At 46.4% G+C, this 23502-nt stretch overlaps 3 protein-coding genes across 4 annotated transcripts in view; 1 reads left to right on the top strand and 2 right to left on the bottom strand.

The window, feature by feature from the left end:
• The window catches only part of IQCK (IQ motif containing K), a gene marked incomplete at its 5' end in the record, with an annotated part of 39014 nt that extends 36991 nt beyond the window's left edge, over positions 1–2023 (bottom strand). The window contains 2 exons of the mRNA XM_082064830.1: positions 592–647; positions 1978–2023. Of these exons, the coding sequence (XP_081920956.1) occupies positions 592–647; positions 1978–2023 (102 nt within the window). The remainder of the gene's footprint in view (positions 1–591; positions 648–1977) is intronic.
• A 1389-nt stretch (positions 2024–3412) lies between these two features.
• On the top strand, positions 3413–11804 carry KNOP1 (lysine rich nucleolar protein 1). Of its 2 annotated transcripts, XM_082064769.1 has the most exons (5): positions 3413–3471; positions 3944–5288; positions 9120–9188; positions 9685–9762; positions 11399–11804. In XM_082064769.1, the coding sequence occupies exons 1-5, from the start codon at positions 3428–3430 to the stop codon at positions 11708–11710; spliced, it is 1848 nt and encodes a 615-aa protein (XP_081920895.1). In that variant the 5' UTR covers positions 3413–3427; the 3' UTR covers positions 11711–11804. The 2 variants fall into 2 exon arrangements, with proteins under 2 accessions (XP_081920895.1, XP_081920896.1); XM_082064770.1 differs by lacking the exon at positions 9685–9762.
• Positions 11805–14286: 2482 nt separating this feature from the next.
• Positions 14287–23502, bottom strand: part of VPS35L (VPS35 endosomal protein sorting factor like) — a 56619-nt gene continuing 47403 nt past the window's right edge. The window contains exons 29-31 of the mRNA XM_082064766.1: positions 22597–22715; positions 15527–15673; positions 14287–14995 (exon numbers count right to left, since the gene is read on the bottom strand). Coding sequence (XP_081920892.1) covers positions 14897–14995; positions 15527–15673; positions 22597–22715 — 365 coding nt within the window. The 3' untranslated portion in view covers positions 14287–14896. The remainder of the gene's footprint in view (positions 14996–15526; positions 15674–22596; positions 22716–23502) is intronic.

The following is a 23502-nucleotide window of genomic DNA, read 5'->3' as shown; positions in this document are numbered from 1 at the left end:
GCCCCGAGCAGAGTTCGCTGTTCAAACTTAATAACAGCCCGTGATGAAGCCAGTTTCAAGAGGGGAAACAGGATAGGTCTAAACAGGCGATTTAAACTACAATGTCTTTAAATAGTTTGAAAATTAAAAAGTAGCCTGGATACATAATAAGGTGAAATGTCTACAAAAATACCAGTTTTAAATGAAAGTTAAGTCTGTGATGCCCAAAAGAATTCATTTTGCTGCTCTTAGAACTGCTGGGGACAAAGATTTAAAGTGATTTAAAGCGATTTGTCCTGGTTTTCTTTTCACCAAAATTTCCTAGATTGAATTTGTTTGGTCTTCAAACCACTCTGAACAGGTTTAATTCCACTAATTTCCTATTCACGTGAATGGGAATCTCATTTTAGGATAGTGCTACCCACGTTGCTTTAAATCAAAGGAATGATTTGGAATATTACAGTCAATGATCCACAAAAGTTATTTGCAAAATGTAGTTCTGTTTCCATTTTATGAACAAGTCTAGTCTGTGGGTACCTATTTTTCACATTTAGTTATTTAAATGTTTCTATACCAGCCCTATGCAGATTTTTGGACTGGAATGACACTCACAGATGCACATTTTGATTCAGGAACATCTGGAAACGGAGGCTGTTCCGCCTCATACTCTGAAAGCAAAAAGAAATACAAAATTTATCTAGAAGACTTTAGAAAAGCATTTATTTTTTCCTAAACAAACATGACTTTCTAAAGGTTCTTATTCTGGTCTGAAGAAATAAAAATTAGTACCCAATATATATATGTTTAACATGAAATCTAATGTTTTAAAACAATTGAGAACTTTAGAGCCTCTTGTCTTGGTTCAAGTCAAGCTCAAGGTTCTCAGATGCTTGTGCAGAATTAACCATTGTCTTTATTAGTATATAATAACGCTTTTCAACTTGAATTCCTCTATAATCAATGAAATCCCCAGGACGTTGCTAAGTATTACTGTGTCAAATCAACAAAAAACAACAACAAGCCGCACACAACTCACATAATGACTGAGTGAATCAGGATATGAAAAGTAAAGGAGGAGGACAATGGGCCTGATATGAAAAAACAGATTATGGAATACAGAAAATTCATGCAGCCAGTCCCAGTGGGTTTACCATTATAAATAGGAGATTCACGCGCATCGCTATTCCCATGTGTAGTGCGGATGTCTCCACTCAGCCACATTCAAATAAGCTACTTTATTCTCACATTAAAACCGGCCGGTTTAATGCAAAATACCTATGTGAAGGCATTGCGAAATTCTACGGGAGAACTGCAATGGGGCACCATGGAGCTGTGGCCGCTCAGCTTCCCCACTGACCCCAGAGCTCTCGTTTCTTAGAAGAAAACCAACACTTCTGCTATGAGAATCGGCCTTTGGTAACGGGGGTTTTGTGTCCACTGGCACCCGAGCCCGCAGCCCCATCGCAGAACCCCAGAGCATCGGGGTGGGAAGGGCCCTGGAAAGCTCATCCAGTGCAATCCCCCCATGGAGCAGGAACACCCAGATGAGGTTACACAGGAAGGTGTCCAGGCGGGTTGCAATGTCTGCACAGAAGGAGACTCCACAACCCCCTGGGCAGCCCGAGGCTCTGGCGCTGCTGGACGGACACACGCACACGGTGTTGCTGTGAGGAGACGGCAGCAACGAGCAGCTAAGGCTGAGGGGCAAAGCGCTGCCGGCCGGCGCTGTGTGCCGGGGGGTTGTTCTCCAGGCGGCGCGGCCAGGGCGGGGCCGGCGCTGGGCGGGAACGGAGCGGCCACGGCGGGGCAGAGCCCGCACCGGCCTGGGCCCGGGCGGCGGCGGGGCGGCCCTGGAGAGCCCCGGTGACCGAGGCGGCGAGGACCCCGGTGACCGAGGCGGCAGGGGCGGCCCCGGGCCCTCCCCGCGGGGCTGCAGAACCCGCCTGGGGGCGGGGCCGCCCTGCCCCAGCACCGGCACGGCGGGACGGGCGGGCCCACCTGCGCACACCTGCTCCCAGAGGCCCGGCTGTCCGCCCGCCGCCATGCCCGTGTCCATGCCCGTGTCCGTCTCCATTCCCGTCTCCATGCCCGTGTCCGTCTCCATGCCCGTCTCCAAGCCCATGCCCGTGTCCATGTCCATGCCCATCTCCATCTCCATGCCCGTCTCCATGTCCACGCCGATGCCGCCCCGCGTTACCGCGGCAACCGCTCCGCCAGCCCCGCGGGGCGGGGCGGCCGCGATCCCTTCCGGGTCGGCGGGCGGGCGGCTGCACGTGTGCCGGGCAGGTGAGCGGGGCCGCTCCCGGACACAGCGGGATCCGCGTGTTCCATCGGGCGGGGAAGAGCCGCAGCGGGGTGGGGGGACCCGCCGGCTCCCTGCGCCGGGCTGGGGGGGCCCTGCCCGGCGGTTCCGACCCGGCCCGGGGGCTCCGCGGGTTCAGCAGCGCCGGAGCGGCCGCCCGGCCCATGGGCGCTGCTGCTGCCGGTTGTGCAGGTTTATTGAAGGATTTTGTCAGGGTGCTGCTTGCGGCCGGGGTGGTGAATGTTTTCCTCGCAGCTGCTCCGTGGCTGCGTTTGGGATTTAGCCCAGGTTCCAGTGTAAGTTGGGGAGCAACCTGCTGGAGAGCAGCCCAGGTGAAAGGGACCTGGGGGTCCTGGGGACAGCAGGGTGACCATGAGCCAGCACTGGGCCCTTGTGGCCAGGAAGCCAATGGTACCTGGGGTGGGTTAGAAGGGGGTGGTCAGTAGGTCAGAGAGGTTCTCCTGCCCCTCTGCTCTGCCCTGGGGAGACCACACCTGGAATATTGTGTCCAGTTGTGGCCCCTCAGTTCCAGCAGGACAGGGAACTGCTGGAGAGAGTCCAGCGCAGCCACCAAGATGCTGCAGGGAGTGGAGCATCTCCCGTGTGAGGAAAGGCTGAGGGAGCTGGGGCTCTGGAGCTGGACAAGAGGAGACTGAGGGGGGACTCATTCATGGGGATCAATATGGAAAGGGGGAGTGTCAGGAGGATGGAGCCAGGCTCTTCTGGTGACAACCAGTGACAGGACAAGGGGCAGTGGGTGCAAACTGGAACACAGGAGGTTCCACTTAAAGATGAGAGGAAACTTGTTCCCGGTGAGGGTGGCAGAGCCTGGCCCAGGCTGCCCAGGGAGGTTGTGGAGTCTCCTTCTGTGCAGACATTGCAACCCGCCTGGACACCTTCCTGTGTAACCTCATCTGGGTGTTCCTGCTCCATGGGGGATTGCACTGGATGAGCTTTCCAGGTCCCTTCCAGTCCCTGACACTCTGGGGTTCTGTGAAGGCACTTCAGTCTTGTGGATTTGTCATTGATTAAAATATAGGAAACCAAGTAGGAATAAATAGGTTTCTCAGCAGGGAGGTCACCAGGCAGGTACCAAAGGCTTCTTTGCCGTAACCTGCTCAAGGCATAAATGTCCCCAGAAAGGGAATGAACAGCAAGAATGAGAAACTGCAAATGGAATCTAATTCAAGGTAACAACTGAGGTGCCTTGAGAGGGTCTTGTAATGTTAAGTGGGCAGTAAAGTGATGTGGACTTCACTCTTAAATAAGGGAAAAGTCACACATGTGAAAAACCACCTTAGCTATAGTTAGTGATTTATATGTGTGTATGTTTTGTCATTTAGAGAAGATTTAGAGAGGGCAGATATTTCTGTGATAATGTCACGCTCAGCAGCTGTCAAAAAGACAAATGCAGAGTTACAGGGTAACTAGGACAGCAATAAAAGACCAAAAATCCCCCTTGACCGCTCCCGTAGGGCATTTTGTCAGTGCTGCAGGCAGTTCTGGTTCCTCCCATCGTGGAGCGCGGGTTATGACACTGGAAAAAGGGTGTTGGGATAATGACATGGCGGGAGTGCTTTCAGAATAAAGGAGGACCCAACGGAGCAGCACCCGTGTCGTCCTGCTGAAGCAGTGCACTAACATCTTTGTTTCATTTTTCAGAATGATAATAAAGAAAAAGGGAAAAGGAGTTCCTGAGGAACCCGTACAGAAAAAGAAAAGGGTGAAGAGTAGCAAGAGCCAGCCTATCATTGTAATCGAGAAAGGTGTTCAAACTGACACTGGAACTGAGGGTGAGACAAAAACAAAGGTACGGAAAAAGGAAAAATTAAAGGAAGATGAATGCTTAGACCAATTAGAACTGAAGAAGAAGAAGAAGAAACACAAGAAAAAGAAAGTTGGCTCTAAATTACTGAAAGAAGCACGTTCAGAAAGCTTTGTGAGTATAGAGAGCCATCTGGATTCAGAACCTCGAGAAGAATCGGAGGAACGAATTAAAATTCTCAAAAAGAAGAAAAAGAAGGCCCAGTGTCATTGCTCCTTATCGCTGGAGAACAATCAGAGCAGAGGTGTGGAGCTCTCGCATCATGCGACAGGTGGTACCAAGGAAAATGAATTTGCTTTTAAACGAAGCAGACAGAACATTGCTTGGAGTTTGGGGCTGGATGGTGAAGTAACTAAGAAAAAGAAGAAAGGCGTTTTGAGTTTTTCATTAGAGGACGGTGAACATAAACTGTGTGAAAAAGCTCATAAAAAGCCACACAAACACATTTCACCAGAAAAAGCTTTTAGGGGTGAGAACCATGGGATAGAGATTATCCAGAATGATGGGGAGAGTTACGTGAAAAGGAAGAAGAAGAAAAAGAAAGATAAATCTGCCTCCTTTTTACCACTGACAGATAATCAGGAGGACTTCAGTGGAGTTCCCAATAGCCCCACGGCATTAAGTGACTTCAGAAAAAGGCCAAGAAAGAATTCCCAGGAAATTACATGGACAAATACAGAGGAAGAGGAGACTACTGGGAGTGTTAGAGAGAGCAAGAGGAAGAAGAGAAGCAAAGATGTTTGTTCCTTACCATGTGAAGGTGATCAGGACCGTGGGCACAGAGCTCCTGACAAGCAGCTCCCAGCGCAGGGAGAAGCTGAGTCTGAGGAAAAGGAGCTTTCTGGGAAAAGACACAGAAGGGATATCGTGGATGATAATGAAGTCATCAAGAAGAAAAAGAAGGTTCGGAAAGAGGAGGAGGAAACAACATATTCAAACGTTTCTCTAAACAGTGCATCTAAAAGCCAAAAAATAATGCTACTGGAAAGCAATAAAAAGAACAAAGAGAGGGGAATGAAGCGAGCTGAGCGTGTCGCAGGGGATGGGGGAGATCAGGTGTTACGCGATAGTAATCATGTGCTCTATGACAGAAAAAGGAAAAGAAGAAAAAACGAAGTACTGCAGGACTTTGCTGAAGATCCAGGTTCAAAAGCAAATACACAAAAGATCGAAAGAGAAGAGGTGGGTGATGAGGCGCTGGTGAGTTGTGAAAGAGCGTGCGGTCTGTGCACCCTGAGCTGCGGCACCGGCGGCTGTTCAGGCCGGTCCCTGTTTGCGGGTGTTGTGTCTGCTCAGCATGGGGCTGCACCAGGTCAAAAGGGGCTCCCCTGGGTTTTGGGAAGCGGGATCAGCTCATCTTCATCAGCCACCAAGATGCTGCAGGGAGTGGAGCATCTCCCGTGTGAGGAAAGGCTGAGGGAGCTGGGGCTCTGGAGCTGGACAAGAGGAGACTGAGGGGGGACTCATTCATGGGGTCAATATGGAAAGGGGGAGTGTCAGGAGGATGGAGCCAGGCTCTTCTGGGTGACAACCAGTGACAGGACAAGGGGCAATGGGTGCAAACTGGAACACAGGAGGTTCCACTGAAAGATGAGAAGAAACTTGTTCCCGGTGCGGGTGTCAGAGCCTGGCCCAGGCTGCCCAGGGGGTTGTGGAGTCTCCTTCTGTGCAGACATTGCAACCCGCCTGGACACCTTCCTGTGTAACCTCATCTGGGTGTTCCTGCTCCATGGGGGATTGCACTGGATGAGCTTTCCAGGCCCCTTCAACCCCTGACACTCCGGGATTCTGTGATCTATTGATTTTGGCACCTCATAGTTGTGAAATGCAGCAAAGGATTGTTTAATGCCCACTGCTGTGGTCATCTAGTGTTTTGATTGTGAAAATGTCAATATTACAACTAACAGCAAGTATTCGCACAAAAAGAAAACGAGTATGTACAGTCATAGATGTTCTCCTGTCCCTCCTGCTCCTAGCAAAGTGGCAACCCTCCTAAAAAATAGGATTTTAATACCATGTCATTTAACCTGAGCAGGTTGGTAACTTGAGCATCACGAGTGCATCTAAAGCCTGTTTTTTAGACTTCCCTTCAAGCTTTTGCCGCTGTTGCTGCTGCAGGTGCATAGTGTGAGAAACAAGGGGGAAATTTAGCCAAAATGTGGTGTTTAATTTGGATGAAGCTTCAGAGAAAATCTTAAGAATCCTCATTGCAGCCCAGGCCTAGGGCACCCTTGTATACATTTTGATAGAAAAATAGCAGAGGGCAACCTAAACTCAAATTCTTACTTAAATATAAATCTCTGCAAGAAAAGAGAAACATTTGAGAGATGTGTAAATGATAACTGAAGGTCCAGCCTGTTGAAGGGAACCCCACCCCACCCCATCCCACCCATCCCATTCCATCCCATCCCATCCCACCCCACCCCATCCCATTCCACTGTCATGCCCGTTGCCACTGCTGGGTGGAACAAACACAGAGTAGAAGAATTGAAATGAAGATTTGAAATACAGAGGTTTTGTCTTTGATTTTTTTTTCCCCAAAATTAGACTACTAAGATCTGGGCTTATTGCTTTTAATTTTTTTCCTTTTTTTTTTTCCAAACATTCCTTTTTTTTTTTAATATATATGCTTAGGGTCATATTTTAAAGCTATTTAAGTCCCTAACGTTAGCATCTGCATGCCCAGCCTCTGTCGTCAATAGGGGTCAAGCTTTGAGACACTCAGAAATTCAGTAAGTATGTGTCTGTATATTTAGGTGCTTATACAACTTTGATAGCAGCTCATTACAAGTCATTAGGAGCTGCTTTTAATTTTCATAGGTGATGGGAAGCTGCGCTCTGCTTGGTGTTTATCCAGCAGTGGGGAGGTCTGTGGAGCACGCTTCACGGTGTGCGGTTCTTTGTTATGCACTCACATATGCAGTTTCTTCATGTTCTGGGGAAAGCTGGCTGCTTTCTGGGGTCTAATGCTAATGATTAAGTACAGATTTTATATAAGCAGGTTCTTCAGCCTTTATGGAGATGCATATACATTGTTCTCCACAAAGCGTTGTGGTGGGATTGTCTCTGGTTGTCAGTGGTTCGGTGAGCAGATGTTTGGGGCTTTCTACTTAAGTTTTCTTCTTTTGACCTTTCAAAGGTGGTTTCATTGCTGGGATGCGTTTTCTAATTAAATTGACATTGCCCTTTTGAGACTGTTAGACATTATTTGGTTTGCGCAGCTGCTCACGTTCTGTGGAGGTGAGATAAGCCGGACGGTGACAAGTGAACTTGCAGGATGGTGGTGACAAGTTACGACAGACACCACAGCAAATGCCGTGCAAACCGTTGAGGAGAAGGGTGTAGAGTGACGTGTTAGCAATAGGACAAGGGGCCATGGGCTTCAATTCTGTCAGGGGACACTTAGGCTGGCGATTAGAAAGCAATTCTGTGCAGAGAGAGTGGTCAGGCATTGGAATGGCTGCCCAGGGAGGTGCTGGACTCACTGGCCCTGGAGGGTTTTAAACTGAGATTGGACATGGCACTTAGTGCCATCATCTAGTGAATGGACTGGAGTTGGACCAAGGGCTGGACTTGATGATCTCTGAGGTTTTTTCCAACCCCGTCCATTCTGTGATTCTGTGTGGTTTGGTTTTCCCTCTTCAGCTCTGTCCTTTAATAATAAAAAGTAATTCAGAGAAGATTGAAGATTGGAGCCATCCCAGGCCAGGCTGGACGGGGCTCTGAGCAACCTGAGCTGGTGAAGATGTCCCTGTCATGGCAGGGGGGGCACTGGGGGAGCTGGGGAGGTCCTTCAACCCAAATTATTCTGCAATTCTAAGTCTGGGTCAAGCAGTTCTAGAGAAACCTCATTCTTGCCAGGCCAGAAGACACCGTTGTCATCAATGGCTGATATTGATATTGCATTCAACTGCGTTGCAGTCCTGAACCATTTTCTAGTCTTAGTGTGTCACCCATGCTGCCGTGTGCCTTGAAAACCCCTGTTGGGCTCGTGCAGCAAGCAAAAGACTCAGTTTTTAAAGAAAACGTGGAGTGATACCCACTTAATACCAACGACTGATATTTTTCCTGTTGGATGCTGTTGCATTCGGGGTGGGTGGAGTGGGGAGAAGCCAGGAATCGTTTCCTTGGACACCGTCCTCCTGCCGCAGGATCCTGTCGCGATGGTTTTCCCACTTGTTTCGATAGATCTGAAAAGACAGGACCAGGCCACCTAGAAGTAAATCAGGGGTTGGTTTTAGCTTTTCCTTTTCACCCAAGAGAACGAGCTCCTGATTGCAGACGGTGTCCTCGTGTTTTTTAACGGTGCGTGTAATTGTGAGCGTGTGAAATCAACTTATAAAAGGCAGCTCTGGAAAACAAGGTAAATCATGATGGGCTTTAAATAAAACTGAACCCTCACAAAAGGTAACAGCCGCTTCTGCTGTCAGAAGCACGTTACACATCTTTTCCTTGTCTTGGTGTTCCCTGGCTATTTCATGCTTGGATTACAACATTATAGCTCTATCCATAGATCTTCCCTTTGGCCACCTTTGCCAGGCTGGTCTAAACTTACGGCTGTAATTTATCACTGTCCTGGACTTGTCGCTGATCCCATTACACCGGATGCTCAAAAATCTTCCGTAATGGGAAGCGTATTGGGAACCATCATCTGCTCTGCATTTGCACATGAGGGAGGGAGCACAACACAGCTGCCTCTTGGTTGTTCTTTTTCTAACTGGCTATTGGGATCAACATGTCTCAAGCTTGGCCTGTGGTTTCAAAGAGCCATTATCTTACCACATTTTTTTTTAAGCTTTATTTATGTCCCTTATTTCTTCCCTGGGGAGAAAATCTCTCCATAGAAATACAGTGGTTTAACTGGCATTTCCAGCTTAGATCTATTACTTCTCGCTCCAGAACAGTACTGCTGTATTGCTTAGTATTTTTCCTACTTTAATGGTCAGAGCTGTGTAAATTCTAATTAACCAGAATGGATAAAAATACTCATACACGCTTTTTCCTGTTTTACAGGAACATGTGGATGATGTAACTATTGTGCAGGAGAAGAAAGGAAACTGTGATGAAGTTAACATAGACAAGGTATCCTTTGTCTTAATTGTGTGAGATATGAAGCAAGTCAGTATTTAATGCACGCATAGAATTTATAACAAAAATCTGCCTTGTTGCTTGTCTACACCAAGATTTCCCTAAATAGAGCTCTGCTTAAAGTGTGTGTTGCCTTCCAGGTGTGGAGTCCAAAATATATAGCCCCAATCAATATCAGAAGCTTACAGTAGTTTATAAGGTTAAACACAGGTTTCTTTGCCTCATGTTGATGTTGTCAGCTTCAGTGTAGCTGTTACCTGCATTAGAAGATTAAACATAAACCGAAGTATTAATCTAAAATACCACTTGAAAAGTCCCAGTTGTTGTGCTGAGTGTGTCAAAGGATCACGTGCAACTTTTTAATTATCCTCGCAAAAATTTGAAAAGAACGACTTATTTTATTCTTCCCTTATCTTTTCCTTGCAAATTGAATTAACCGCGGTGTAACGGCCAGGAGATAGCGTCTTGTGCTGTTTTTCCTGTGTGCTAGGTGAGGCGGCAGGCCCTGCAAGAAGAAATTGATAGAGAATCGGGCAAAACTAAGGTTTTCAGTCCCCAAGCAGAACAGGTACGTATGAACCTGGATGTGAGGGAAGTATTGTGTCCCAGAGCACGTTCCTCCAGAAATCACTGCGGTGTTTTGTGTGTGGCCGGGGACCGTGGACACAGCCACACGGTCACGCTAGAGAATGGGGTTGTAGGATCCCAGGGGCGTCCGGGAGCTGAGCAGTGAGTTCCCACAGCAGTTGGTGTTGTACGGAGCTCTAATTCCCATCATCAGGCCCCAAAAGCAACATTTTCTCTGGAGAAGGAGCCACAACAAATTGCAACAGAAGCACTTTCTGCTTGCTGTGAAATATAAATAATTGTAGGCTGTGGGACAGCAGTCATGGGATTGTATCTGAATTCTTACCTGGGAGATTTCTCAGACATTCAGAAACGGGCACACGTGGAAAGGTGAAGGGATGACAACCGGTAACGCGTGTGATATTTACAGTCAGTCCTCTCCAGACTTTGACCTCTTCACTGCAGCCTTTGAAAGCTGATTCTTGACTCTTTGTGGGCTGCTCAGTCCGTCTCCTGACGGCTTTGCAGTTCACTTACCAAAATCACAGGGTTTGACACGCCATCATTAATTTTGCAGCTGTGCAGATGTGTCCCATTCCAAAGGGGGACATATATGTATATATATGTGTGCTTGCATCTGTATCACAGACCTGGGCTTATACAGCAACTTGTCTTTGACTCAGCTAAAAATACTCAAAGGTTATGGGTAGCTTTCTTTTAACAGCAAGTATTCTGGCCTGTAACAGTGAACGATACTCCAGCGTTGCAATATTGTGCAGCATGCCGTGTGTAGTGTTGGCAGCCCGGTGCAGAATGGTTGTTTCCATGCAAACTACAGCTGTTCAGTTGGGAGGATTTCAGCCTTACTTAACCCCACAACTGAATTCACAGTTTTTTCCTTTGATGTAGCCAGCTCAGTCTGTTTAATTAATGATCAAACATCCTTCCATTTAATATCACCCCCAATTTTGAAGGAAAAATGGGGAGTAGCAGTCCTGCCATAAACAGCTATAAATGACCGCAGAGCTCCTGGCTATGGCTCAGGAGCCAAATCAGATCCTGGAATAATGAAGCCTGTTCTTAGGTAAGCCAAAAGTTCAGAAACGTTGTCCTGTATGCTTTGTGATGTATTTTGTGTTATCCACAGTTCTGCTTGTACTTGGACAAAAGAAAAATCCTGAAAATTGTAAAGTGAGTTATTTCAATACCGTGCAGGGCAGTTAATGCATGGGAGGCTTTAAGCCAGACTGAACGGTGTCCCCAAAATGAACGTAGCAAGACCCTGCAGCAAACAACAGCGACCTGACCAGGCAGGAGGGAGAGGACAAGATAACAAGTGACAGGGGGAAGAAGAATTCAGTCTGACAATTGTCTGAGCAGGAGGGAAGCGATGGGGCAAGGTCTGGCTCTTGGGGCTGGGTAGATGTTGTCCAGAGAGCAGAACAGCTGAGATGTCCAAGGACAGAGGGAGGGAGGTTCTGAAAGTTCATTGATTCCAGGTTAAATGAACTGAAATGCTAATAAAGATGCGCTCAAGCAGCTTTTGTCACATCCTTTGCGAAGTCTTCCAGCCTTGTCAGCCCTGGCTTGCCTTCCTTAGTCTCGGTTTTATTGAACTGTAGTGTTTTTCCTCGCAGGATACGAGGTTCGGCCAGTGGAGCACAGCTGCTTTTCAGAGTCCTGAGCAACAACTGAAGTTCTTGAGGTTGATGGGAGGCTTGAAAAAGGGCTCCGCGCCTCCCCGGGATCCCTCGGCGGCTGCGCACACGGCGACCAAGGCCCTGGGCAGGGACGGGCAGGACGAGCTGCAGCGGAACCTGGAGATGCAGTTCCACAAAGCAACGGAGCTGAAGCAACACAGAGGAGTCGGGCTTGGATTTCAACCTGCTGCCAACAAAAAAGCATACATAGACAAATACGCGTCCAGGTCTATAAAATTTGAAGATTAAAGCTCTGAAGTAATAAAAGGAAAACTCAGCAGGCAGTTTTTGTTTTCTACATATTTTTGCTTGAAATAAAATACAAAATGTTTATGAAATTTGATTTATGAGGCACTTTTAGTACAAGTTTTCAACTGCATACACTGGATTTTCAGCTAAACAGTTTTTTAAACATTTCCAGTGTTTTCTACAAGGCAAAAGCAGGTATGTGGGCAATGCCTGCAACAAGTTGAAACAGTAATTTGTTTAAAAAAATGATGTTTTCATAAACTTATTTTTAGCTACATCTCAGTGATTCAAAAGGATTTTAGTGTTCTGTAAAATCTTCACATTTTTACACTCAGTTCTACAAAGTGAGTGTTTTACTTGGAAGAAACTACTGGTGCACCTACAAGTTTGATGAGGGGAGACTTTTACCTCAGAAAGCAGTTTCTTCAATATTAGCATCATTATGACAATAATGGATAGCACTGAACATCCTTCGTATTTTAACTTTCCTCTGGAAGTTGGATTTTCAAGCAGCAGCTGTTACCTGTGAATGAAGGTATTGCTTTCTGGAGAGCAGCACCCAATGTATGGATCCAGACTTCCTAAATTATAGAAAGCAAGGTAATTTTAACAATGTGTATGTTGGGTTCATTAGGCATCAATCTGAATGAAATTTGTAGCCTTTGGGTTTTCAGACAACCTGCACTTTCACTGGCTTTTCAATGAGCACAAACCATGGGGCTGCAGCTGCATGTTTTGCTCAGAATTCCAGCGTCCAAGGCCGCCTGTCAGTGTTTTCCTTGATGTTACAAAAAGACGGTGCAAAACTGTCCTGGATGTTATTACTGGCCGTGCTGTTTGTTATGGGAGAGCGTTGTTAAGCTTTATAAAGCTCTGGTTCTAAGCAGAACACAACAGCATCTCAGCCCTCACTGCTGCAGGGCAGCAGTGGCTGATCCACAGGGGAACCCAGAGCTGGGTTCATGGCTCTGCTTACCCAGCTCTTGGTTTTTCTGCCAAATTAGCTAAGATCACAGAATGTGAGGGGTTGGAAGGGCCCTGGAAAGCTCATCCAGTGCAATCCCCCCATGGAGCAGGAACACCCAGATGAGGTTACACAGGAAGGTGTCCAGGCGGGTTGCAATGTCTGCACAGAAGGAGACTCCACAACCCCCTGGGCAGCCTGGGCCAGGCTCTGACACCCGCACCGGGAACAAGTTTCTTCTCATCTTTCAGTGGAACCTCCTGTGTTCCAGTTTGCACCCATTGCCCCTTGTCCTGTCACTGGTTGTCACCAGAAGAGCCTGGCTCCCCTGACACTCCCCCTTTCCATATTGACCCCCATGAATGAGTCCCCCCTCAGTCTCCTCTTGTCCAGCTCCAGAGCCCCAGCTCCCTCAGCCTTTCCTCACACGGGAGATGCTCCACTCCCTTCAGCATCTTGGTGGCCAATCATCTTCACACCAACTGATCTACTAAATTTCTTGCTCTTTTAAGGCAAGCTCACTTACCACAATAGACTCTTCCAGTGCATCGTTCCACCTGAAATCAGCTGCCTCCAGCCAAACACACACTGGACAAAGCAACAGTGTTTTAGGCAGTCCAACGTGTTTTAGGCAGCTCCTGAGGGAGAGTGAAGATGATGCAGCAGCTCCAGCTGAGGGGTTTGCTATCGATCCACTCCTTAAGCTGAACTTTTGCTCTAACGTGGAAATAAGCCCAAAGCAGGTTTTTTTGCAGTGTATTGTTAACTTCTAAGCTTGATGTTCAGAGTTTGCTCCTGATAACTAAGTACAGCTTTCTGAGTGATTTTTGCACTAATGAAGAGCAGTAAAACATTTGAAAGCATTTCTCATGGCAGTCTTGCATTAATAAAGAGACCAAAGTTACACTGTGAGACAACAGGCAAACATTAATAAAGAAAATTAATAAATTAATAAAGAAATATTAATAAAGAAACCAAAATTATACTGTGCTCAAGCGACCACAGGCAACACTGGTTTATGCACAGGACCAAGGACAGTTGTACATGTCCCTGAGTTTCCATCTTGTAGAACCTGTATCATTAAAATAGCTACAACTGAAGGTTGGAAAGGTTCAGTAGCAAGTCAATACCACTTCATAATTATCTTGTATTCCTGCAGTTTTACTCCGCTTACGTATATACCAGGACCAGAGGTTCGGTTCTCTACAACCTTAACACAGAATCCAGATTTTACGTGTACCTTCTTCAATAACCACCATGGAGGTGAAAAACATGCAACAAGAATGGTTTAATAATTTGAGTGGTATTTATTATCAGCTTGCTAACTCCTTAAATACATGATTCTAGCAAAACCGATTGCTCGATTAGCCTTAACAAATACAGCATTTTGTGCAAAAATATATCTTGTATCTATATAAGGATTTAGCTCATTCAAATGAAATACCACTAAGCAAAACCAGCAGTAGATGCGAGGTCTCAACATGGTTCCTTACGTGGGACAGAAGTAGCGAGAGTGAGATTTATCAGCTGTAATAGCAGCACATGGAACTGAGTTCCACAGGGTAAGGTGATACATTTGTATATACAAAGAAACTCTCCCAGAACAAACAGATGAACTGCGTATTGTTTTATTCGGTGACACTGAACTTCGCATACTTTTCCATTTGCCTTGCAGACAGCACTTGAATATTCCTTCCATTTTACAAAACACCGCTGAATTAAATGAAAGCACGCACATGTCTGTCAAAATGTATTGTAGAAATCAGAGCAGTTACACCTTTGGCCATTCTTCTCTTTTATTGGAACTGACCGAACAATTGTCGTCAGCGTCCCAAAGCAGAAGACAACTCAGTAGGATTATGACATTGAAATGCTGCTTTCTACGCAGGGGAAAGATGATAATGCACGTGGGATGAAGTTTGGAGGCTGTGAATTGATCCTGCAGCTCATTTTCTGCCTTTGTTGCTAAAATGACAACAGATGAGATTTTGAGAGGCTTTTGCAACCACAGAGGTTCAAAATACCCTTTACTGCATCTAAATCAGCATTTGAAATAAGAATAATGTAGTGGGAAAACTGGAAAGAGAAATTCAGGTTAAATTACCGCACTCAGAACAGTTTTACCTGTGTCCAAGTAACCCATCACACTAAGATAAATCACAATACACTGAACTCCTCAGTCAAGGTCTCTCCTGTGCGGGTGAGTCCTCGGCGAAGCGCCGTCAGGTGCGGGACTGCAGGGGAAGCCGAAGGGCCAAGTCTGTGAAGTGGCTCATTTCGGGCTGTTTGCTTCGCCTCTTGATGTATTCCAGCGTTTTCACCTGGGTACGAAAATAAAGATATTCTGAGATTTTTAGTGCCTTTGTCGTTTCTCATTTCAGGGTGTTTTAATGGACACTCTCATGCTTTTCTCTAGATTTTACTGGCCACGCAAGCGCTCGCGTCGCTCACTCCAAGCTCGTCACCATGTGTGTCTTTCTCAAAGGCTGTGGCGTGCCCGCTTTCCCAGCTCGCACCGTGCAATTGCTGCATTGCTCCTGAAATGCTGTATTTCTCTTAAAGCTAGTTTTCTGTACTGAAAAGTTATAGCATCCAACATTTCCATGTTCCTTAATGTGTGAAATATGCTTAAAAGTGCTAGAAAGATACAAACCACTTGAAATAAGAGAAGCTGCCTATTCATTAAGACCCATTTAAAAACTGAGGGGGGTATGCTTTCTCTTCTTTCCCTAAGAGAGTAACTTGTAAAGAGATTTGGTTAATTCAGATCAATAAAATGTTACCTTTTCCCAAATGAGGAGCTCAAAATATCATAAGAACCAACATTTCTCTGCATTATCTGTTCTCCTTACCATAGTCTTGGTGTCAGCAAAGCCGTGTTTCTGAGCGAGATTCCAGAGGTTGACCGAAAGCTGGTTTAGTTTGTTGTTTCGCAGATCCCCGTGAGCTAGAATAGTGTTAAAGAAGTAAAGCGCCAGCTGGCTTTGTCGCTTTAGGGTCTACAATGCAAAATAAAATGCCTGTATTACCATAGAGTCATTCCAAAATATCCAGTGTAACCTTGAAAGAGCGGGGGGCAAATACTCGTCGTGTAATACAGAGCAATAATCGCAGACACAAGAACACGGGCATGGTTTTCACGTTCCATTCAAAATGCAACAAGTAGTGCGAGTCCTGAATCAACCTGGGTTGCTGTAAATGAAACGATGGCACAAGAGTCTCACACAGCTTCGGCACAGCACAGTCGGGAGCTCTGACACATTTTAACTCAAGGCTCCCTACGATTGCATAGAAATCGCCCCCCGCACAAACACATCACCATATTATATATTCTATATTTTTTTAGAGAAACCATGATCATAGGTCTAGAGCTGCAAGCTCTTTCCAGCAGTCTATTCTACTTTCTTTAACCAAAGACAGTTTTTCCCTGCTCTTCTTTCACTGCAATACTGGTGATACCAACAGATTTGACCATACCTGCAGCTACTTTCCCTGAACCCTGGGGGGTTCAGCTGGAGAACAGGAGCTGAGGGGAGACCTTCTGATCTCTGAACTGCCTGAAAGGAGCTTGGAGCCAGGGGGGTCGGGCTCTGCTCCCCAGGAACAAGCGCCAGGAGCAGAGGAAACGGCCTCAAGTTGTGCCAGGGGAGGCTGAGGTTGGATGTGGGGAACAATTTCTTCCCCAAAGGGCTGTGGGGCATTGGAACAGGCTGCCCAGGGCAGTGCTGGAGTCACCATCCCTGGAGGGTTGGACAGACGGACATGAGGTTCTCAGGACATGGGGCAGGGACAGGGGTGGGTTGTGGTTGGACTTGATGATCTTGAGGGTCTCTTCCAACCAAATGATTCTACGAATGGAAAACAAGTAATTAAAATGCTACTGCAGATTCCGCCTGTTCCTACAGAACAAGCTCTAAAAGGCTAACAGGACGAATTATTATCGGATGCAGCTGAGATGCAGTATTTGGAAGCTGGAAGCTGTGCTGCTTTGCTGCAGCTGTCCCTTGTTTTTCTTCCCCAGACCGCTGATCAGAACGCAGCTCCACCGTGCACAGAAACCCCATCGCACCCGGGAATGAACTCCTCGGTTAGCCACACTAACACCGCATTGGGAGAGCGAGTCGGAGGAAGGACAAGGCCGAGGCAGGAGGGAAGCAGCGATTTGTGCTCCCCATGGCACCGCTGCAGCCACGCGGCCCCTTGCCCTGAGGGACTCCAAGTAAATCCATTTCCCTGCCCACCGCCAGCAGAAGAGAGCTCAGATGCTCTTAATCAATGAAACCTCACACACCAAGCTGTCAGTCCTCCAGGTACATGTGGAAAAGGAGAAAGCCATGCTGCTAAAGAGCTGGCTAACTAGAAAAGGAAAGCATGCCCCAAACTAAAAGCATCAGACCACTATGGTGTGTATGTGACCCACACGGTATATTTCTACATAGATGACACATCAGAAACTGCACACACACACACACACACATGCACACGCGATGCCCGAAGCTGCCCAAGGCCCCAGAGTTCCCTAGACACTAAATGAATGACACGAAACCACACAGAAGACGGCTCTCCCTCTAACAGTCACCTGCATTAGCAACTGCCATCCCAACAGCTCCAACACCTCTTTACAGGCTAAAACTACATCCCTCATTTGGGACGGCTGAACTGTATTCCCTGCACGATGGGGAAATACAAGTGATCCGTCTAGTCCAGTAGTATGAACACAAAGAGCAGAAACACAACTCAAAAACCACAAGTTTTGCTTAAATGTAACTGTAATATTTCTCTTGTAGGACTAATATCCTTCAGGGAAAAAACAGACACAGCAAACAGCCAGCTAGTCCAGGTTTTGCCAAATCATTCACAAGACATCCCACCACATCACCATGTATCCTGGATTAACTAAATCATCTATATTACCTATTTTTTTTTCCCATTGACCATCTAATCCCTGTGTGTCTGCTGCTGAACACAAACTTTAAAGAGGTCCCTGGGAATTGCTTGGACGTTTCCTTGTGAGTAAAGCTGATGACAATAAAACAAAGAACAAATGACATCGTCCCAGAACGTGACCCCCTTGTGTCCCAGCCCCTCCACTGAAGTGCAGAGCAACGTCCAAAGGTCATATAGAGTAAAAGGAAAAAAATAGGATCTTGCGCATAATGGACCATGTAACTGTGTATTTCACAAAATTCTGGCTAGCGATTCAAATATTCTTTCCTGTCTTTCAGTGATTTTTGGCAGACATGTACATCACAGGGATACTTGGAGTCGTCTGTGTGTTTAGATAGACGGTTCTTCCGAATGTGTGTCCAGCCTGCTGCTGCTCCATGTGTTGCTTTAAAATATAATACAATTATCATAATTCTATAACTACATAACATATAAATATATAATAACTGGCTCCAAGCCGTGTTAACAGCCCGGCCGTGGCAGCACAGAGCTCGGCAGGGGCTGTCACGCTCCTCCAGGTACTAACCACAGCGGTCTAGGCCAAGTCTCCACACTGATACAGCACCTGTTTGCTGGTATTACCCAAACCATTTAGCCCCAAATTAATTCCAACACTACTGTAATGCTGATGGATCCCAGGGATGTAAGCACCTCTAGATATTCCTACAGAAAGCTGTGACAGGCAGCCTTGCCTTTCCTTTAAAAGCTTTCACCCTTTGGGAACCTTTTATCCTCTGTCAGTTCACTGGAAAAGATCATGAGCTGCGCGGGACAGACCAGGTTCTCAGCTTCCTCATTGCACAGCTGTCCTAACGTGGGATAAATTAAGCACCCAGCACCACCAGCAGCTGAGAGAAGTTCATTTATCATAAAAGGAAATAATTATTTGAGAAAACATCAAGAACCAAGCTGCAGCTGGCAGCTCATACACCACCCAAGTGGATGCATGTGCTCTATCTCACCATTCCTCTAGCATGCTGAGATGCTCACAAGTGCCTTTTTTGGTTTTTTTTTGATACAATCCTTGCAAGAACAGCCCAGAAGCTCTGTCTGGAGAGCCCCGTGGCTGCTTGGCCTGCAGTGACTCACCTCTCAGTTACAGCCGCCTCCAACGGTTTACTCCCAGTTCTGTCCTGGCACCTGGTTCATCCCTATTTCAGAGTCCTTAATCAATTTTTAAAGCTTTCAGTATTCACAGTGCTGCTCACATCACTTTGATTTCCCTCTAAAATAATCCAGGAAAGATGTGCTCCATGTGGAACATGGAGGACCAGAGTCACACTCAGTAATCCTGCTGTAGGCCATTAGTAGAATCCTAATTTATTTCTCTTTGGTTTCCACCATTTACCAAGTAATTTACAAACACGCAGAAACAACGTTCCCACCCAAGCTACTTCTAGTCTTCAATCTCCGCCAGCATGCCAGAGACCGAGGTGTAATAAAAGGATTCACATGGGAGTTTGGGCTCCCAGACACAAAGCAGCGAGTTGATCTGCACCCACCAGCATCGGCAGCCCCTCAAACACCTGCTGGAAACCGCAGCAGGTGGGCTCCCCAAGACGAGAGAAATGTTTAACCACCTTTAGAAAACCTTGGCCAATGACACAAAATCCTTCAGGACAAGTCGCCTCCGTTTAACGCACGCCCCCACACAGAGAACTCCGTCCAACTCTTCTCATAGTTTGGTATTTAAACGCATGTGAAATCAGCTGAAGCTTTGATAAGTTTATATAAAATTAAAAATCAGTTGTGCTTAAAGGAGAAGCCTCAAGAGTGTACACAGGGATTTCTTTTTGCTGCTCCATTCTGGATAGTGACGGTGCGCAGCCTGGTGTCTCTTGTATGGTAGATGGGCAGACTGCAGTGGACACAACAACACGCTCTTAATATTGTGTGGTGTCTGAATCAAACATGTTGCATCCGGACACGGGCCAGGGAGCAGCAAGAGGCATTGAGATTTCTAAGGAACCCGGAGCACAAGCTCAGTCTCCCAGCCACCACCAGGCTGAGATGATTCACTGGTACCTGCTCAATCAAACCTTACACAGCTGCCTAGGACTGAAAATCTGCATCCAAACACTGTCACACAAATGAAGCATTCTCTGATGTTGCAAAAAGACCCCGCTGTGTTAACATAACATGCATTGTTCTCTTCCAAATTGCCATTGGGAGGAGTGGCTGACACTGGAAGCTGTGCTGCCATCCAGAGACCTGGACAGGCTGGAGAGCTGGGTGGGGAAACATTTAATGAAATAGAACAAGGGCAAGTGTAGAGTCTTGAATCTGGGCAGGAACAACCCCAGGTTCCAGTATAAGTTGGGGAATGACCTATTAGAGAGCAGTGTAGGGGAAAGGGACCTGGGGGTCCTGGGGACAGCAGGGTGACCATGAGCCAGCACTGGGCCCTTGTGGCCAGGAAGCCAATGGTACCTGGGGTGGGTTAGAAGGGGGTGGTCAGTAGGTCAGAGAGGTTCTCCTGCCCCTCTGCTCTGCCCTGGGGAGACCACACCTGGAATATTGTGTCCAGTTGTGGCCCCTCAGTTCCAGCAGGACAGGGAACTGCTGGAGAGAGTCCAGCGCAGCCACCAAGATGCTGAAGGGAGTGGAGCATCTCCTGTGTGAGGAAAGGCTGAGGGAGCTGGGGCTCTGGAGCTGGACAAGAGGAGACTGAGGGGGGACTCATTCCTGGGGATCAATATGGAAAGGGGGAGTGTCAGGAGGATGGAGCCAGGCTCTTCTGGTGACAACCAGTGACAGGACAAGGGGCAATGGGTGCAAACTGGAACACAGGAGGTTCCACTGAAAGATGAGAAGAAACTTCTTCCCGGTGAGGGTGGCAGAGCCTGGCCCAGGCTGCCCAGGGGGGTTGTGGAGTCTCCTTCTGTGCAGACATTGCAACCCGCCTGGACACCTTCCTGTGTAACCTCATCTGGGTGTTCCTGCTCCATGGGGGGATTGCACTGGATGAGCCTTCCAGGTCCCTTCCAGTCCCTGACATTCTGGGATTCTGGGATTTTGGTGAAAGCATTTTATTGTGTGAAAAATCCATTTTCCGTTATAGCTTTTAAAGGAAACGAGCCAATAAAAACCAAGCGTCATCAGAGGCTTGTTCATTGAAATGAGCAGCCAAGCAGATGAATAATCAAAGGTCACCAACACAGAAGCAACCCAAATGCCACAGTGATTTTGTGGTCGGTTCTACTTTAGCACAAATGGAGGTCTCTTTGACAATAATCTTGTTGCCTCTTCCCTCGGCAACAGCAGCTTCCTCAAAAAACTATTCATTCTCACAAAACCATTTTTATCTAAGTCTCTCAAGGACGTTTAGTCAACAAAGCAAAATAAATGCTCCCCGCTTTGTAAATAAGGATTTATTTATTCTAGGGCCGTAGAGGCAAAGGCTGGGCAAGGTCCTATATCCATGCTGCTTAGCTTTAAATCCATTTTTCTACACAACAACTGCGTTGGTGGAATAACACAGGATCTCATTACTCAAAGTATAAACTTGAAAGCAGAAAAAAAAAATCCTTTCAGAAACCCCAGATTTCAAGCCCTACAAACATTCCCATTCGCATCCTCCATATAGCAGTCCAATAACAAAAAATCCCCAATATACAACCCACAACCCTGATAACTCTGTTGAAAACCCCTTGCAATAGTCCCTGGACAGTCTTAGCTGTGTGAGAATGGTTGTTTTCTGCTGTTATTGTTCTGAAAAAGAACTGCTGTCCAATGTGGTGATGTGTACAGTGATGCAGAGGCATTTGAACAAAGGGTTTATTCATTCACACAGTTGCTCAAGGGAGGATAAACAGGACAGGAAAAGAGACAAAAGGCTAAAGAGGTATCACTTAACACGTTGTGTATTGGCAAATGCTACAGGGTACTGTGCAATCAAGCTACCTAAAAAATTCCATTGAATGAATCATCCCCTGGCCTCCTGTGTCAGCCTCCGAGCCCCAGGATTTGCAGGGAGGAAGCTGGGGGGTTCATGCTTAGAAACGGGTACATCAGCGGAACACTAAGCTCTCATTATTTCAGTAATACCGAAAACGCCACTCACCCGCCTTTCCTGTACCATCCATGAAGCTACATCTCTCAGAGCCTCTAAACTCCAATCAAGAAACCCAATAAGCTGCCTGGAGTTTATTTTATATTGAACAATATAACCCCATCCTAAAACCGAGGTAGAGCCAAAACACCTTTTCCCTCCCTATGCCCTGCTGTCCTCATTTCATCCAAGCATGTGGGGTGCAAAACTTTTACCAATTAAAGGTGGTTTCCACTGTATTTTACCCAGTAACAGACTGTGAATTCTCATTTTGCCCATTACAGAACTGGACATTTCAGGCTACTGTTCACTTTGCTGGCAAGAAAATACAGTTTATTTACAAAGAGAGAAAGGTGAGAGCCAGGAGGAAACCTCAGGAAGGACTGACAAGACTTCAGGCACAACTGCACTGCGAGGGAGGGACTGTGGCCCTGTCTCCAGTTTTCTAGCTTAGCAGTAATTGCAATACCAGCATCACAGAGCTCATTATAGGCGGAAAAAAAGGTTATCCCACACTGAGCATCGTATTTCCATAACCAGACTCCACTAGAAGCCAAGCCAGTTAATTTAAAGCTAACATGACCCTCACTCTGTCCTGCAGCAGCGTCGCGTTCTTGGCTGCATTGCCGAAGCTGATCCCACAGAGTGGGATGTACGGCATATGGCTAAGGAAGAACTTCAGCCTGCATCTTAAAAATGGACTGTCATTGCTACACAATCTCTCTCACATCATTAGGCCTTTCCACCACAAGCCTGACTATATGATTGACTCACTTTTTTAACAAGTACCATTATTAATACCCGATTCCATCTCATTGTAAGGTTCCTGGAGCTTTCTAAAAGGCCTGGACAAGAAGGTGGTCCATTTATTCAACTCCAAAGTAATTTGGGGTTTGTATTGAATCAAGCTGGGAAAGAACATACCTCCTCTTTTCCAAGGGTTTTCAGATGATCCAGGATCTGCGCTATCACCGTTTCACACAGTTTATTAACTTCAGCCAGGAACTTGGAGTCTCCACCGTACAGGGCATCATTGGAATCAACTGCAGAGAGGAATTCAGGCTTAGGTCTGGCTGAAGAGCTGAGCATTTGTTTGCTACTGAAAACACCAGCTATTTATAGAAGACCAGCTTTGGAAGTTATAAAACGACCCACCTCCATGAGACACACAGAGAACAATCTTGGTGAGGTGCCTACCACTTGGTTGCCCACTTGATTTTAGAACAAAACACTTGTAGCTTAAAGCCAGTCCTGTATGCCTGGTTCAGAAACACAGGCTAGACTTAAATGCAAAGCAACATATAGTGTCAATTTTCCCTCTTCCCACACAGACAGACTCCCTGCTGCCATCGCTTTAGAAGGGCACGGCCATCGCCTTCAACAGCAGCAGGACTGGGGAAACAGTCTGTGTTGTACTTAGGGAATACAACAAGATTTTGAAAGGAAACTGCATTTTGCTCTCCTAAAATAAAACCTCGACTACCTCAAAGTCACAGAGAGAAATCCAGAAAGGGTATTTTCAGTTTCCAAGCCCTTGAAGGATTTTTTGGGGGAGAGCGCTCTTGAAGTTTTCAGAGCTTATATAATCATGATTTTAAACATGTGTTTGGGCCTCATTTATTTATAATATTTTAATAAGAAGTTACAAGAAATGTGTAAGCTTGAATGTATTCTGGGTAAATCAGAGAGTACGTAAGATAGAAGGTGATCCTCTGTTGTCCAGTAAACTCCATTTAAGAAGCTGAAGTACATGGTCCACCTAGAAAAAAAATCATCATCCAACTACAGGTGAAAAATTACTCATTTGTATTTTCACGCTTCTCTCCATTG

This window comes from Streptopelia decaocto (assembly GCF_964273445.1).
Source record: "Streptopelia decaocto genome assembly, chromosome: 13".
NCBI lineage: Eukaryota > Metazoa > Chordata > Aves > Columbiformes > Columbidae > Streptopelia > Streptopelia decaocto.
Note: the sequence above shows the minus strand (reverse complement) of the source record. Positions and strands in the feature narration are given on the sequence as shown.